The 14195-nt window shown below is 45.8% G+C and overlaps 8 protein-coding genes across 8 annotated transcripts; 3 read left to right on the top strand and 5 right to left on the bottom strand.

Annotated features, from left to right (window-relative positions):
- Positions 1-1769: 1769 nt before the first annotated feature.
- Positions 1770-2832, top strand: F5891DRAFT_1195634 (uncharacterized protein; the record flags this gene model as incomplete). The annotated part of the gene is made up of 4 exons (XM_041368161.1): positions 1770-1953; positions 2003-2091; positions 2145-2330; positions 2470-2832. 4 exons carry the CDS (start codon positions 1770-1772, stop codon positions 2830-2832), a joined length of 822 nt encoding a protein of 273 aa, XP_041219659.1.
- A 2677-nt stretch (positions 2833-5509) lies between these two features.
- Positions 5510-5710, bottom strand: F5891DRAFT_962068 (uncharacterized protein; the record flags this gene model as incomplete). Its single annotated transcript, XM_041375873.1, has 1 exon — positions 5510-5710. A coding segment is annotated over one exon (201 nt), but the record flags the coding sequence as incomplete, so codon positions are not given.
- On the bottom strand, positions 5569-6291 carry F5891DRAFT_737510 (uncharacterized protein). Its single transcript, XM_041373027.1, has 2 exons — positions 5629-6291; positions 5569-5575 (listed from the first exon to the last, which is right to left on the bottom strand). The coding sequence occupies exon 1, from the start codon at positions 6077-6079 to the stop codon at positions 5714-5716; it is 366 nt and encodes a 121-aa protein (XP_041219657.1). The 5' UTR covers positions 6080-6291; the 3' UTR covers positions 5569-5575; positions 5629-5713.
- Positions 5787-7255, bottom strand: F5891DRAFT_737525 (uncharacterized protein). Its single transcript, XM_041373028.1, has 8 exons — positions 7155-7255; positions 6947-7099; positions 6796-6896; positions 6659-6697; positions 6452-6610; positions 6352-6398; positions 5907-6298; positions 5787-5795 (listed from the first exon to the last, which is right to left on the bottom strand). Exons 2-7 carry the CDS (start codon positions 7073-7075, stop codon positions 6129-6131), a joined length of 645 nt encoding a protein of 214 aa, XP_041219656.1. The 5' UTR covers positions 7076-7099; positions 7155-7255; the 3' UTR covers positions 5787-5795; positions 5907-6128.
- A 549-nt stretch (positions 7256-7804) lies between these two features.
- Positions 7805-8390, bottom strand: F5891DRAFT_737569 (uncharacterized protein). Its single transcript, XM_041373029.1, has 2 exons — positions 7958-8390; positions 7805-7879 (listed from the first exon to the last, which is right to left on the bottom strand). The coding sequence occupies exon 1, from the start codon at positions 8284-8286 to the stop codon at positions 8008-8010; it is 279 nt and encodes a 92-aa protein (XP_041219655.1). The 5' UTR covers positions 8287-8390; the 3' UTR covers positions 7805-7879; positions 7958-8007.
- Positions 8391-9110: 720 nt separating this feature from the next.
- Positions 9111-9645, top strand: F5891DRAFT_736957 (uncharacterized protein). Its single transcript, XM_041373023.1, has one exon. It carries the CDS (start codon positions 9259-9261, stop codon positions 9532-9534), a length of 276 nt encoding a protein of 91 aa, XP_041219654.1. The 5' UTR covers positions 9111-9258; the 3' UTR covers positions 9535-9645.
- Positions 9646-10736: 1091 nt separating this feature from the next.
- On the top strand, positions 10737-11362 carry F5891DRAFT_737118 (uncharacterized protein). Its single transcript, XM_041373024.1, has 3 exons — positions 10737-11030; positions 11081-11120; positions 11172-11362. The coding sequence occupies exons 1-3, from the start codon at positions 10934-10936 to the stop codon at positions 11314-11316; spliced, it is 282 nt and encodes a 93-aa protein (XP_041219653.1). The 5' UTR covers positions 10737-10933; the 3' UTR covers positions 11317-11362.
- Positions 11322-12246, bottom strand: F5891DRAFT_737153 (uncharacterized protein). The gene is made up of 2 exons (XM_041373025.1): positions 12057-12246; positions 11322-11999 (listed from the first exon to the last, which is right to left on the bottom strand). The coding sequence occupies exons 1-2, from the start codon at positions 12126-12128 to the stop codon at positions 11409-11411; spliced, it is 663 nt and encodes a 220-aa protein (XP_041219652.1). The 5' UTR covers positions 12129-12246; the 3' UTR covers positions 11322-11408.
- Between the last annotated feature and the right edge of the window lie 1949 nt (positions 12247-14195).

Here is a 14195-nt window from a genome sequence, read left to right as displayed (position 1 = left end):
CAACAACCAGTACTCTCCCCACCAATCCCTTTGCCACGAAAAAGAGGAATTAAGACTACTTCTGATGTACTATTTTTCTTTAGGAAGAACTCAGACACTGGTGAATATATTTGTGTACCATGCGAGTGAGTAACATTTGGGGGTCTTTTTTGCTTTTCTCACCCCCTTTGCTAGGGATTTAAACAAGATCGACTCATCCTGTCCCCTTACTATTTACGGTCTGTGTACAAGCAACACCCCTCTTCATTCCCACATATACAAGGTCCATATCAACCTTTACCTCCAGGAATCTGAGAGGCAGCAATGGCCGATTGGCATACATGCTGTAGGGGACCACCTTAATGAAGGCTGGACCTTTGCCCAGATGCAGGAACAACTCAAAGATCCCACTCATTCAATTGAGACACTCGGACCTCCCCCCAATCCCAGAGGTGGTGGTTCACTTCCTGGTGTTGGGAAGTCAGCATCTTTGGATCATGACTTACCAGACTTTTCTATTGAGGAGATGCATAGACAGATCATGAAATTCATTGTAGCTGACAACCAAGTGAGTACTGTCTACTTTCCCTGCACTCTCATTAACCACCATCTCTAGGCAATCAGTGTTGTTGAGTGTCCAGAATTTTGTCGGCTGCTCTGCCTCTTGTGGCAAGACCTAAAGGATTCCCATATCCCCCATCGTACAAAATTTCGGCAACTGATCATCGATGCGTGGGATGAATATTTCACAGCCATCAAACTCAACCTCACTGTAAGTGTACAGCTGCCAATTGTATATAGTATTTTCATATTCTTGCAGGTCGCCCAAGGACAAATTTCATTCACATCTGATATCTGGTCTGATTCTAAGCTCCGACCCTTCCTTGCTGTGACCGTGCATTGGATTCCGAAAAAAACAAGAACGCAACACTTGTTTTGAAGCCTGCTTTAATAGCTTTTCATCATATCCCTGGTAGTCATACAGGGAAGGTCCTCGGTTCGATTGATCGTGTGGAAGTAAAACATAATGTTAGAGTTTTATTGTACTCTGTCGCATGCTCTCACTTCGTCCAGATTGGACACTATACCCTGGACAATGCCAGTAATAACAAGACTGTGATGGTTGAACTCTTGCAACTATTGCGGAAAGATGGGATTGAATTTGACGTGGTCGATCACCAAATCCCATGTTTTCCACATATAGTGAACATCTGCGTCCAACACATCCTTGATGAACATTCTACTGTAGACTTTTCACATTTGGCTGACACTTTGGTAGCTGGCTTGTAGCTGGCTTTTACACTTTCAAGAAGGTGGAGTACATCAAGGCTCTACAAAATTAAGTTATCAATTGGGCCAGAAATATTGTGTGTGTGATTCGCGCACCAGGCCAGCGTCATGATAGTTTCCGAGCTGCCATTACTTCTGACAATGCAAAGGGATGGTTCATAAATGACAAGAGCGAGCATATGACTCTCCTAATAGTTGAATTGTTATGTGACGAACCTACTCGTTGGGATTCAACATACATCATGTTCAATCATCTGAGAAGCCTACGACAGGTAACATTTCATCTCATTAAAGTTTTCACACAGCCTAACAGTTACCCAGGCCATCAATCATTGGATTGGTCTTCCTGCTCAATGCAGCATAGCCCATTATGAATTGAGCCCCATGGATTGGCAAGTTTTGCAGGATCTCGAGGTTATTCTAGAGGTATGTTCAATATGTCCAAACTGTGTAATACATTTACTGTTTTACATTAGGCACTGCACCACACTTAACAATGCATGTCCAGCAAAACCAGTCCTTTGTTGGGCAGCACCATTCCAGCCTTTGAAGGGTTGATCCAAAGATGGAACCTTGTGGTGGACCTTGTCCCACACTGTGCACCTTTGGTTGGCATTGGTTTAACTTGGGCAGTGAAGTATGATGGCCGAATGAGCCTCACAGATATATATGCCGTTGCAATGTGTCAGTGCCACATGTTTCGATCAAGGTGAATTCTCATGATCATGTATAGTCATCGATCACACAAGACACCCACCGTGGATGAATGAACATTGGACAATCCTGCGAATCGCAGAGGCTAAAAACTACATACTCAAACTGGTATGTCCGCCTGACAATAACATCAGCCAGTCATTGGACTGATATGTCCCAAGATGTGGAACAAGAGAACAACAAATGTCTCCATGCAGTCTGATCAGTCGAGTTCTCAGCTACACCCTGCAACACTGGGCTCAACAATTTATGGACTTCCTGAGATAAACATACTACCGCATCACCAGGGTGGCCCCCAATCAGTTGTTCTTAGCCCCACAGGAACAGATCTACTATCTTTTTGGAGGGTAAGAGTCCTATGTTTTTATTGCAGGTTTTGTTGATGATGAGGCATTGATGAACTAGGTTTTGGAACCAATGTTTCCGACGCTCTACAATATTGCAATGGACTTTCTGCCCATTCAGGCCTCTGCCATTCCATGTTAGCACATATTTTCCTCCAGTGGTGATACATTTACCAAGAAGCACAATTATCTCAGCCCACACTTGATGGAAGCCCTACAGGTGGTGAAATTTGCGCTGAAAAAAGAGCGACTGCATTTCACCAAGGGTTGGGCAGTATCCCAAAGGGATATGGAGTATAACTTGATGTGTGTCATTGGCTCTGCAAGCCGTGAAGATCTCTTGGCATCTGGTGGTGATTTACTGACATCTGCCATTAGTGGAACTACTTCTGGCAGTCATGATCATGAGGCCCTTCTCAGAGTCATCGTGGAGGACAAATGTGATGATGTTCCAGATGATATCGCAACCACTGTTCCTTTCATCTTGCTTTTGTCATTGGACTGACCTCAACTATCAATTTATTTCTCCTCTCAATGTATCTTTCTGATCCATACGAGCTGCAGCAAAGGCACCAGTAGTGACTGTGCAACTGGTTTTAGCATTTTTCGTCAAACCATTGAACTCACCATAGACAAACTTCCAGGTGAGGCAAATACAGTGGCTCAAAAAAGTGTCTCGATGTTTGTAACTTTTCAAGTAATTGCTTTATTATGAGCCAGGGTGTGGGAATATGACTAAACTGTAGGGAGGTGTCATAAAGCTATACTTCTTAGCCTCATTTAAGTTCCTATAGCGTGGGAAGCTGATGTCATCATGTGCATATATGGCTATTTTAATTTGGTGACTCATTGAGATACTTTTTTGACTTTCAGTTTGATCAACACAATCTCTATAATTGTGATACTTTATGTGACCTCCTGTTGCTCTAATCACTTCTGCCACTCTTCTAGACATACTATCTATCAATTTTGAATATTTCTTCCTAGCACTCCTTTCTCACTCTGCTGCAACTCTGTCCTACAGCTGAAATAGCCCCTATGATGAATTTTGATAGGCTGCAAGCAATTTCTTGAATATTTTTCAGGAATATTTAATAGGGCTGATGTATAGGGACTATGCTAGACATGATAGAACATTGATATCATGGTCTTTGAGCTGCTAGTGACTAACTGAGACATATACTTAGGGTCATTATTTTATTGCAACATAGTATCTTCCTCATTAATCTATGATTTCTGTATGCTTCTTAGCAGACTCTCATCTAAAATAGAGACGTACCACTTGGTATTAGTCCTTCACTTTACTTCACACAGAGAATATACACTTTATTACATCTCATATAGTCCTATATCTCTATGTTTGTTACTCTACACTTGAGAGTTTATAAGATTTTTTTTCTTTTAGTGGTTCACCTGTCTTTTTACAGATGTATTCCCAGCCATCTGACCTCATCATATTTATCTTGGTCTGATCTTATAATATAGTCCTCTTCCAGTCCTCTTTCAGTCCAGTACTGGTGCTTTAAAGCTAAAGTTTACTTCCTCTTTCTATAGGCTAGGGATAGGAGAGTCCTCTTCTTCTTGATTGTAGCTTTAATATTTATTGCCTTGCAAGTATTATTGATGGTTTGAGTCCAGTGCCGACCCGAGTGTTACAGCAGGCACGAGATAGTATCGACCGTGAGCTGGATGCCATGAACCAACTACCAGCTGTAGCTACACCTTCAACTCAGCAGCAACAGAAAAAAGCGAAAACCAGCGCATATATCTCTGTTGTATGTCTGACTATATGCTTTAGATAAGACAGTAAAGGCTTGTCAGCAGCCTCAGGCCCAAGCAACTGAACAGCCAGCTCTATCTGCATCTCTTGTCACTGGCGTCTCTCGATCTTCCCTGTTGCCGAGATGAAGAAGGATGATCCAAAGAAGAGAAAAGAAACTAACATGTACTTGAAGCTTGGTCTCAGCGAGCCTTTTGACACATTCAAGACCCAGGTTCTTCAGCAAAGCCACAGAAGATTTCCTATGACAACTACAAAGCACTTTATGCCATACCTCGAGTCTCACCAACTCCAATGTCAATTTGTAATGAAAAAGACTATGAGGAGTTTATCGGACACATCACAAAGGCTAAGGGACTGATTCTGATGAGCTGAAGAGGAAGAAGAAAAAGGATGACAAGAAAAAGAAGACTCAGGGTATGACACTTGTGTTGGCCTCCCACATCTCGCTGGAACTTACATAGTTGGACTAGGCACCAAAAGCTAGTGACATCAATGATTGGAACAAGGCTCTCAAACAAAACCTCTCTATCATCGACACCATCTGTTGGGTCTCTTAAATATATTGTATGTGCTGCGGGGAGAAGAAATTCCTGTTTTTAACAGGTGGTACAACCATTATGACTGTATGCGGCTGGGAATGCGACGAGAAGATGGCACAAGACCATGGATGGACAGAGCAAGACAAGGAGCACGACAAAGATTTGAGGCCAAAATTTCCCATGGTGTGATGAAAACGCGTCCATGATTTTCGAGTATTTTGCTCATATGTCGCCGAGATCTCAATGCGATGATGTCATGAGACCATGGATGGAATGACATCGACAAGGAGCATGGTTTTGGACTCGGACAAAAAAGTGATTAATAAGCGATGACTAAGGTGATGCGCCACTTGGATGACAAGAGTCTATTGATAAGCGATGACAAAGGCGACCACAAGCGACCCCTGCTGAGACGGACGAAATGACCACCCTGAAAGCGACCCCCCCGACGCGCCTGAAGCGGTGGGGACGTTTGTGGGCCCCCGTCCGGGGAGTCCCCTCCCCATAGTTAAGAAGCGTGCGGACTGCACGGTAAACGTTGAACATGTATAATAGGTCGAGAACAGAGAGATACGTACTCAGCTTGATGATCTCTGCCTGGCGGTTGAAGATGTGAATGATCTCGAGTATGATGACTTGCGTTAAGCCGCTAGAATATCTGGAGGAAGTGCTCGAGTACAACAATAGACCTGGCAAGACTTACTTTTGAACTTGATACGTTCATTGAAAGATGTCCGTTGCCATTGACACCATTGACGGGTGGCTGATTGCTGTTCCTGGAACCAGCAACAGTTTTGCGCTCTTCCTGCATTCGTGCCCTGGCACATACATCCGGGCCGTTCTCATCTTCCATAATCTGATCACCGCCTCGTGCACGGCAAATTCCGAATTCTAGATCCTTCACAAGATCCTGTCACTCGACTCGCCTTGTTCACATCAATCTTGACGGGATCCCGTGCTTCCCTGCGGCGAAGCTTACCTCCACGACAAGCGTACTCCCGGACGAAGGTCTCCTTGATGACAAGATAAGGTTTGGGTAAGATTCGGAGCTGCGAGCAGAGGGTCTACTCGGCTGGAGTTAGCAAATGTAAAGACGGTCTATTGGCAAGATTGAGGTCGTTGACAAATGAATCGTGCGCAACGGCGCTAAGACCAGAAGCCAAGGGTGGCAAGTGGCGGGATCCAAAGACGAAAGGAGCAGCACAAGGATTAAGGCCGGCATCAGATGTTTTCGGTAGCATGGGAGACTGGGCATACGCAGCAGCAGTAGAATTAACCGGATATATATTGTCTTGGATGAATCGGACTTCCGGGCGTGAGGTCCCATAGAACTGTCGTTGAAGTGCGTCTTTGGCTTCCTGAGCATCGAAGACATTCACGTATTCGACTAGAGCGGTTGTGGTTCCATTGCCGAGCATAGCAGAATCCATGAGCTTCACCTCCTTGATGGGACCGAAAGGATAGAACAGAGGATGCAAGTCACTGGCCTGAGCAAAGAGAAGAATCGGCAAGTTCGATACCAGCAACTTCGAGGAAGGCGTATTGGGGTGAACTGATGGTTGGAGGTGCGGGTTGGTGATCGAACTCCATTTCCGGAAGTGACTCGGAAGGGTTTGAGGATGCCAGCATCATCGTCCTGTCTGCGTCATCTAGGAAGCCGGATAAATGAGGTAGAGTACTTGCAACTGGTTTTAGCTCGCACCTTGAGAGCGTTGTACGACGGCCCAAGATACATCAAGGGTGTGTCCTCTGTGACGTGTCAGTAAGTTGAGCTTTGAATCGCGAAGCAAATGTTCTAATACTTTATTTGCGTTCGCGAGAGCGCATTCATTGCACGTTTGGCTTCCTCATGAGATGACATTACCACGAACCCGCGACGGCGAGATGCGTTATCGACAGTGGCGAGAATCACAGCGTGCATGACAGTACCAAAACGCGAAAACAAGGCGGAAAATTCGGGCCTAGTGACTCGTGAGCATGAAAGGTGTGACGACTAAGAGTAGGCACACTTGGTGAGATCAAAGGGCAGACCGAGCACGTAGAGGTTTCTAGTACTATGTCAGTCCCGCGGATGCACCATGCGTGTAAAAGTCCAGCAGATAGTGTCATATGAATGACATGCGTAGTGATCCGGGGGGAAACGTACTGAGGAGATATGGCTTGATCTATCAACTCGAGTTGCTTCAACATCTTTGGAGGCCCTTCCAGGTTCCGAATCTTGACATGTTGAGTCTTCAAACAATTTTCCTGACGAGAGAGTAAATACTTCTATAACGCTCGGAAACAGAGCGTTTCACCTGGATGAAAAGTGGGATGGAAAATGGTCGTAGAAGTGCAATTCCATCATGTCGCCCAGTGTCTCTCGAACATTCGGCCCAAACATGTACGGACCAAGAATTTTTGGTTAGTTGCCACGCGTACAACATATTCAAAACTTGTCGAATATCTGACTGAGAGTCAATGATAAGCTGATCAACAACATTGGCGGGAATTAGTCCAACTTACTTGTACGCAATCGTCACTATGCGTGATAGGACAGCTTGAGTCTTGAGCCCGTTGCTGCAGTATGCTATATGTCTTGCCTGTCTACAGGCCTTCAAGATTTTAGACGTCTGAATTCCTATGAACACCTGAATAGAAAGATAGGAAGCAAGCGTCAGAGTAAGTCCAGTGATGCCTGAAGAGTTCGCTATCAATGAAACATACCATCGGGCGCGTAATGTAACCAAGCGATATGCGATGTGAGCATCAAGAACAAGATTGACTCAGAGGAGCTCATGGGGGTGGCGAATCGTGACGAGAATGATGCTATTTGGTGTGAAAGACTGTTGGCAAAAGGAGGTGTCGATTTGAGAAGAAACGAGATTTGCTGGATGGATCTGGAGGATGACATGTACACGACACGAGTGTGAGTGATTTGAAAACAAAAATACTAGCGCAACACAGAAGTTGAAACCAGTCGACGATGTAGCGACGGACGTGTGTGCTTAAGATGAACATTGCGATGGTGGAGTAGAAGTGAGCTGGCATGGGAGAGGTTGTCCACGGTGAGGTGATGCAACCGAGAAAGGTGTGAGTAGTATACGCGCACCATGGAGTGAAGTTGCATACCTACTGATAAACAAAAGTGTTCGCATTGGGATGCAGTTGAAACTTGCCAGACCACAAGCAAACTTTGGTGTCACGGAGAATGCGTAATGATGATAGAGCGAGCATAAACTTTGTTCCATCTGTGAAAGTGCATCAATGGGTTAGTTGAGGTCGAAACCCATTCTTGTGGGTGGATCAATCAAAGGAACTGTTCTTACAGCTGGGGTGATCCAAATGCATGACCTGCTAGGGCTGTACACGGAACATCTCACACAGATCCAGCCTGCATTGGTGCTGTTAAGAGAAACAGAGTGGGCCGGTCTGCTTTATCGTCTGGCTGATTCCAGGTATTGATGATGTTGAGATTTGTGCTCAGGATGTGTCTGAATCCTTCAAGGTGTGGGTAGATGTTGCGTGAGTGAGCTGCATATTCATAGGACAAGTTCCATGACTGTCGCAGAAGTCGTCGCCGGGGCTGTAAGGCATGAACAGAGGTGCGGGGAACATGTAGTATCAGTAGCATAAATATATATAAGGTAGACGCCATTGGAGGCGCACCTAGGGTGTATTCTCCCTCTTGCAAACTTAACGGGCCAGGTGAAATTGACGCGGCCAGGGTCCAGAGAGGGAGGAAAAGAAAATAGTGATTGGCTTATGTATACCTAGCTGTGCATGACTCTGAGGCAAATAAAATAACAAAAGAATGGTCGTGAACTCATCCAACTTGATCTGGAAGTTGGATATAGAATATAGGAATGGCGCGTCAGTGGCCGCGTCAAGGCTCGTCACGGCCGTGTCACGGCCGCGTCAAAATAGCTACGCCCAAACTTAACTCATACTTATACAGTTCCCGATCTTTTGACCTCTTTAACTTGAAGGTCCGAAACTTGCCACCACATCTCCTCTGTTTAGACACCCCAAATTCTGAGAAGAAGGCCAGGCAAAAACTTAAGTACACGCAGGGTTTCGCCCGATTCCCGCTACGGCAGTAGTGGGTTTTGTGGTGCCATGTGGATTTCGAAAGAAAGGGTGCGTAGCTTCAAAACCCCTCATCTTAATACAAATGACGAGTATTGATTGAGACGAGGGTGTTGCCTGAATGTTCCCAAAACTCATAGCGTTCGAAACTAGGCAAGTTTTCTGTGTTCCTGAAATCAGTATCCTAAATTGTGGTCCAGTGGCGTGCTTGTCGGGACATGATAGCAAAGTATTGTTGGTTTTCATCGCTGCGCAGTGGTAAGTCGTGACATGCACTGAATTTTATTTTTCAGGTGGACCGAGTGCTATACTACTTCCATGTCACCGATTCAAAGGATAACCAACAGAAATCCATCATAAAGATGGTAGGATGTCATTACTTGCCTCTCAGAACCACTGACGCCATTTCTCCTTCGCAGAATCCAAGACCAAGCACTTTAAGCGCATCCAAGATGGAGCAAATACGCATACGAGGACACGGTATGATCTTCTTTTGTCCGGTTTGCACGTATCTAAGCTCCTGCGTAGGTCTACTTTGATAATGAATTCGCTTCTGACCTGTCGAAAGAGGGTACGCCCAGTTGCTTTAGATGAGCTATCATCGGCTGAAGACCGTTTTCAAGACGTCCTTGTCCGTCACACAGATCCAGGAGGGCTCACTTGGGAGCAATATGAACAAGGGATCAAGGTCTGGTGCGCAGAGCACGATGTTAAACCTGTTACACCGCCTCCAGGCAACGAGAACGTACTCGAGATTGCGCATTTCAACGACATATACCAGGTTTCTAACCAGAAGCTCAATGTAGTATTGATTTAACTCGTGGATATTCACAGGATTAACAGCCTTTTCCAGGTCAACGGCAAGGAAGAGAACATCGATGTGGCGAAGTTCACCACTTTATGGTCCAACGCATCCAGGACGGATTGACCATTTTTTTCCGGCGACACCTTCTCCCCGTCTTACCAAAGTTCAACCGCCAGAGGAAAGCATATGGTGATGGGACATCCGTTCTATGCTTCTTCAACAATGCCCATAATCCTAACAGGCGGCTGTGATGAACGCGCTGAACGTTGAGATTAGCGTTGCAGGTAAGGTTTTGTCGCTTGTCGCTTGTCCCGTGTCCGAACTCCCCGTCTGATGTCCGCTTCCAGGAAACCACGAGTTTGATTTTGGTGCGATCATCTCAAATTCAATAAAAAAAATCAATGACTTATGTAATGGCACACAGGCTACCGTCGATTGGCGGAGCTTATCTCTGATACAAACTTGGTGCGTTTTCAGCTGCATCCAAAACGTTGCATGCCTGATCTGGTTTCTCAGCCCTGGCTTCTTAGTAACATCATTGACACAGACGCCGGCGCCGTTCCCGAGCCTCTGAAGGCCTTCCATGTGATCGAAAAGGGGGAGAGCTAGACAAAACCCTCCTCCACTACCGTGGGAGTCGGGAAACCCTCACAGACGAAATCACTTTCATTTGGCGTCGTCCGAAAGCCCTGTCTGCAATGTCATTTCTTATCAGCCGCTATCTCGCGCTGGTCGGCAATCAATATCTATGGCTTATACGTTGATTTCTCATTCATTCCAGATCAGGTTCAATTCACAACTTATTTCCGCGGAGGTTTGATCTCCTAACTCTTGGATATTTGTTCTATCGTTTAACAAACACTTAGCTGTCCGAAATACACGACGGCCAGACAGCTGTTTGTTTTTCTGCAACAATTCGTCATTTGCGGCGAGTTCAACTTCTTTTACTAGTAGAATTCATAGACTGAAAAATTTCAGTCATATCAATCATCCGCACTTATGCTCTCTCTACAGTCGTGGCCAACGCCTGCTTATTTGGGTTACATTCATTCTCATGGTTCTTGCGGGAGGCGTATCTGTACGTGTTCGATCTAATTTTGGACACTTCTATTTGAAAAAGTAGAGATGTACGTCATGGTCTTCCATCCTGCGACTCTGCTCAAAAGTCTTTGCAGATCTTCCCGTCGGTGGATTCTGAGTCACGCAACTTGAAGTCATGACTTGATCCATCTGCAGGTTTGGGGCTAGCATGGGTGGCCATCCTGGCCTTCGAAGCACTCATCTTTGTCCTCACAGTTCATCGGACCTGTAAATCTAGAGGTTTATCGCGGTTAGGTGTGATGTATTTTGGGTGAGGGCGTTAGTGAACCCGTGATTCGAGTGGGTCTAATTGATACATTCCTTCAGAGCCATGACACTCTGTAATATACCGAACATTGTGATGTACTACGTGAGTCGACATCCTAGTGGAGTTACAAACCGCTCGCAACTTGAATCAGTATGGACCAGTGAGCATCTTGTGTGAAAGTTAAGTATTTCTTAACAGTTGGCCGGGCAGTTATTAGAGGCAATGTGGGTCTAGCTATATTCACTAGCTGGTGAGTGGTTGGTGCGATGAACATTGATCGGGTTTTGACTATACCCCTCAGCATGTCCGTTACTCTCATTTCTCGGCTGATGCTTAACCTGCACAAATCTGTGGACTCTGGCATTTTATCCGTCCCTGCCCGGGACGACGACTACTGCCTCTCAGTCTTTACTACTAGTATCAGCATACAGTCTGAGATCGCCTAGATCTCGCCATTGCGAAGGTGACGTCAGGCTCCCTTTCTGTATGCCAAGACGTAGATATTTTTGTCATGTGAAGAACAAGTACATTACACCAGTTAATACGTATATGTTGGACTAAATAGACCCGTAGCCCTGAAGAGCAGCAATGGACATGCTAATGTTATATGGTGATGATCATGAACTACTGTACGCTGCAAGACGCCTTCGTCATCTGTCAGTGGCCCTCCACTGTGACTGAGCCTGCTACTCGTAACATCTACACGCCGGCTCTGGCTCCGACTACCCCCTACATACACAGCCGGGGCGATAACAAACGATACGATTGTTGTGATAGACGAGGGATTCGAACAGATGTTGCTTTCATTTCCGTATGATACAAAGCTTCTCATGAGCCGGACCGGCGTTGGCGGTGATACGCCGAACTCGCTGGGTGCAAAGAGCTTCACACCCGCCTCCTTTGCAGCGTCCGCAAGAACGTCCTGTACAACTACGCCTTCGAAAAAAAATGTAACGGTAGAAATGAGGACGTCCATTTTGTTTTCACGAAGGATTGCCGAAACCTCAGATGCAGATGTATAATCTGCGCGCACAACCTTCGGGTTGGGGTCATCGTTAGGGAGTGCAGAGGTGTTTTTGGAGGTCGGTCGGGCGATGACGAGAACTGGAGTGCCAATGGCCAGGAATGCCTGACAGAGATCATCAGCTAAGGACGACACTCAAAGATGACTATAATGAATGCTTACCTTCACGACAGGAATCCCGATGTGAGGGCCTGCGCCGACGATAGCAAAGGACTTGAAAAGCGCTTCGGACATGCTGCAATGCGTTGCGTTACTGAATTCTGGATTTTGCAATTCTAAATGTCATCAGTTTATATATCTTTTGCCAGGTCCTGCGTTCCAAAGCGTGCTGTAATCATATGGGCCAGTTGCGCTGACCGAGTCCTTTGGCATTTAATTATGAGTTTACAAAGCTGCACGTTTATTAGTACTTAGTATGTCATGGGCTATGACGATGCATGAGTAAAGTATTACGTGAACCAGAGGCAACCTGTCAGCTTACAAGTACCCTTCAAGAACGCTACTAGTATCGTTACTCTCCAAACGTTTTATACGATGAGACTCAGAGACAGTCCCGAAGATTGGGAGCAGGAACTTGAAGGGAATAGCACTCTGAGCTGATCACTATGTTGACATAGTATCCCCTCGCCACCGACCGAAGTCGTAGATGCTGGACGAGTCGTCAGGCTCGCAACAAGTAATATCAAACTTGTCCTGAGTATCTGAGAGTAGTAGCGGGCGTGGTGCTTGGAAGCCATTTATGGATGCCATGAATTCGGCTGAATCCAGCTGAATCAGCCAATGAAATCTAATACCTTATTCGCTTGCCTGCAGACGGAGAAGTATTGTTCATATTCATAGCGAAGAGTAAATGATATTTGGCGTACCTTTTGCCTTATTCCTCGATGACCACACCGTCTGAATGTCGTGACGTTTCCGAACTCGGTAGAAAAGTTGCGTACAGTTGACTATGTGCATATGCGTCTGTGCGAAGGTCGAGCGCAGCGCGTTGGAGAGACAGACCTTATGAGGCACAAATACGTCAATTTTCCAGAACTGCTTCCTGTCAGCATAGAAGTCACGGCACACTGGTACAGGGTCCAAGTCGTCGAAGATGCTGACATCCCGGTGAAGCACGCCTCCCTTTCAGAGGGCGCAATTGATTCTCTCTTGTAACTTTTGCGACCTTCAGACTCTCTTGTAACTGCGTCGGTCGATATATAACATAGCCTCGGACCCTTGCTTACTGATACTTCCGTTATCCTCATAGTATATAAACTCGTGTATATGTCCTGTAGTACCTCAGTTCGAATATCATCTTAGTTTGTCCTCTTTCTGTCCTCCGGACTTGAGTTCTCCTTACTCTTGTCACTCTCCGAGACTTCGGATAGATTCCGATAGTCTATATCCTCGGCTCTACCTTCGGGTAGTCTTTACTCTGTTAGTTTCTAGTTCGGATACGTCCGGATTAGCCTTATACGCGTTTCCGATATCCGGAAGACTTCCGGATATACTACGAGACCCGTCCGGACCTTCGGACGCGTTATCGTTAGTACTTTGAAATAAGGGACAGTACTTGGGAAAGGGGCACAGCGTACGAGCTGAGGCCGAAGTCCTTCGGATCCGATCTTACGAGAGTACGACCTTAACATATACCGGGAATGAAGAAATGACATACTTTCGCTCCCTGCAACACGAAGCTCCGTCAGACGTTTAGGAATAATAGCCTTTTGCGTACGCTCGAGCCAAACTGTAACAAAACAGTTGCGGTGCGTTTCTTACGCGGCCAATGCGCAGCGATGAAAACCAACAATACTTTGCTATCATGTCCCGACAAGCACGCCACTGGACCACATAGACCTACGCAGGAGCTTAGATACGTGCAAACCGGACAAAAGAATATCATACCATGTCCTCGTATGCGTATTTGCTCCATCCTTGGATGCGCTTAAAGTGCTTGGTCTTGGATTCTGCGAAGGAGAAATGGCGTCAGTGGTTCTGAGAGGCAAGTAATGACATCCTACCATCTTTATGATGGATTTCTGTTGGTTATCCCTTGGATCGGTGGCATGGAAGTAGTATAGCACTCGGTCCACCCTGAGAAATAAAATTCAGTGCATGTCACGACTTACCACTGCGCAGCGATGAGAACCAACAATACCTTGCTATCATGTCCCGACACGAGCGCGATAGATGCCCCATTCTTCAACGCATTTTCGATTATTCTCGGAATGTCGGGACGGAGCGTTACTTTATTTTGATGGTTACTACTGGAGATCCATGACAATACACCATATCCAAAATCCTATGAGATGATCTTTT

This window comes from Suillus fuscotomentosus (assembly GCF_016647785.1).
Source record: "Suillus fuscotomentosus strain FC203 chromosome Unknown F5891scaffold_85, whole genome shotgun sequence".
In the NCBI taxonomy this organism is placed as follows: Eukaryota; Fungi; Basidiomycota; class Agaricomycetes; order Boletales; family Suillaceae; genus Suillus; species Suillus fuscotomentosus.
This window is presented reverse-complemented; position numbering and strand designations above follow the sequence as displayed.

Coding starts and splice junctions, on each gene's coding strand:
- F5891DRAFT_737153 (XM_041373025.1), bottom strand. CDS start 12,128: ATGTCCGAAGCGCTTTTCAAGTCCTTTGCTATCGTCGGCGCAGGCCCT. Junction 12,000..12,056: donor TCGGGATTCCTGTCGTGAAG/GTAAGCATTCAT, acceptor GATCTCTGTCAG/GCATTCCTGGCCATTGGCAC.
- F5891DRAFT_737569 (XM_041373029.1), bottom strand. CDS start 8,286: ATGGCGTCTACCTTATATATATTTATGCTACTGATACTACATGTTCCC.
- F5891DRAFT_737525 (XM_041373028.1), bottom strand. CDS start 7,075: ATGTTGTACGCGTGGCAACTAACCAAAAATTCTTGGTCCGTACATGTT. Junction 6,698..6,795: donor GATCAAGCCATATCTCCTCA/GTACGTTTCCCC, acceptor ACATAGTACTAG/AAACCTCTACGTGCTCGGTC. Junction 6,299..6,351: donor CGTCGTACAACGCTCTCAAG/GTGCGAGCTAAA, acceptor CCGGCTTCCTAG/ATGACGCAGACAGGACGATG.
- F5891DRAFT_737118 (XM_041373024.1), top strand. CDS start 10,934: ATGACACTCTGTAATATACCGAACATTGTGATGTACTACGTGAGTCGA. Junction 11,031..11,080: donor ACTTGAATCAGTATGGACCA/GTGAGCATCTTG, acceptor TTGGCCGGGCAG/TTATTAGAGGCAATGTGGGT. Junction 11,121..11,171: donor CTAGCTATATTCACTAGCTG/GTGAGTGGTTGG, acceptor TATACCCCTCAG/CATGTCCGTTACTCTCATTT.
- F5891DRAFT_736957 (XM_041373023.1), top strand. CDS start 9,259: ATGAATTCGCTTCTGACCTGTCGAAAGAGGGTACGCCCAGTTGCTTTA.
- F5891DRAFT_737510 (XM_041373027.1), bottom strand. CDS start 6,079: ATGGATTCTGCTATGCTCGGCAATGGAACCACAACCGCTCTAGTCGAA.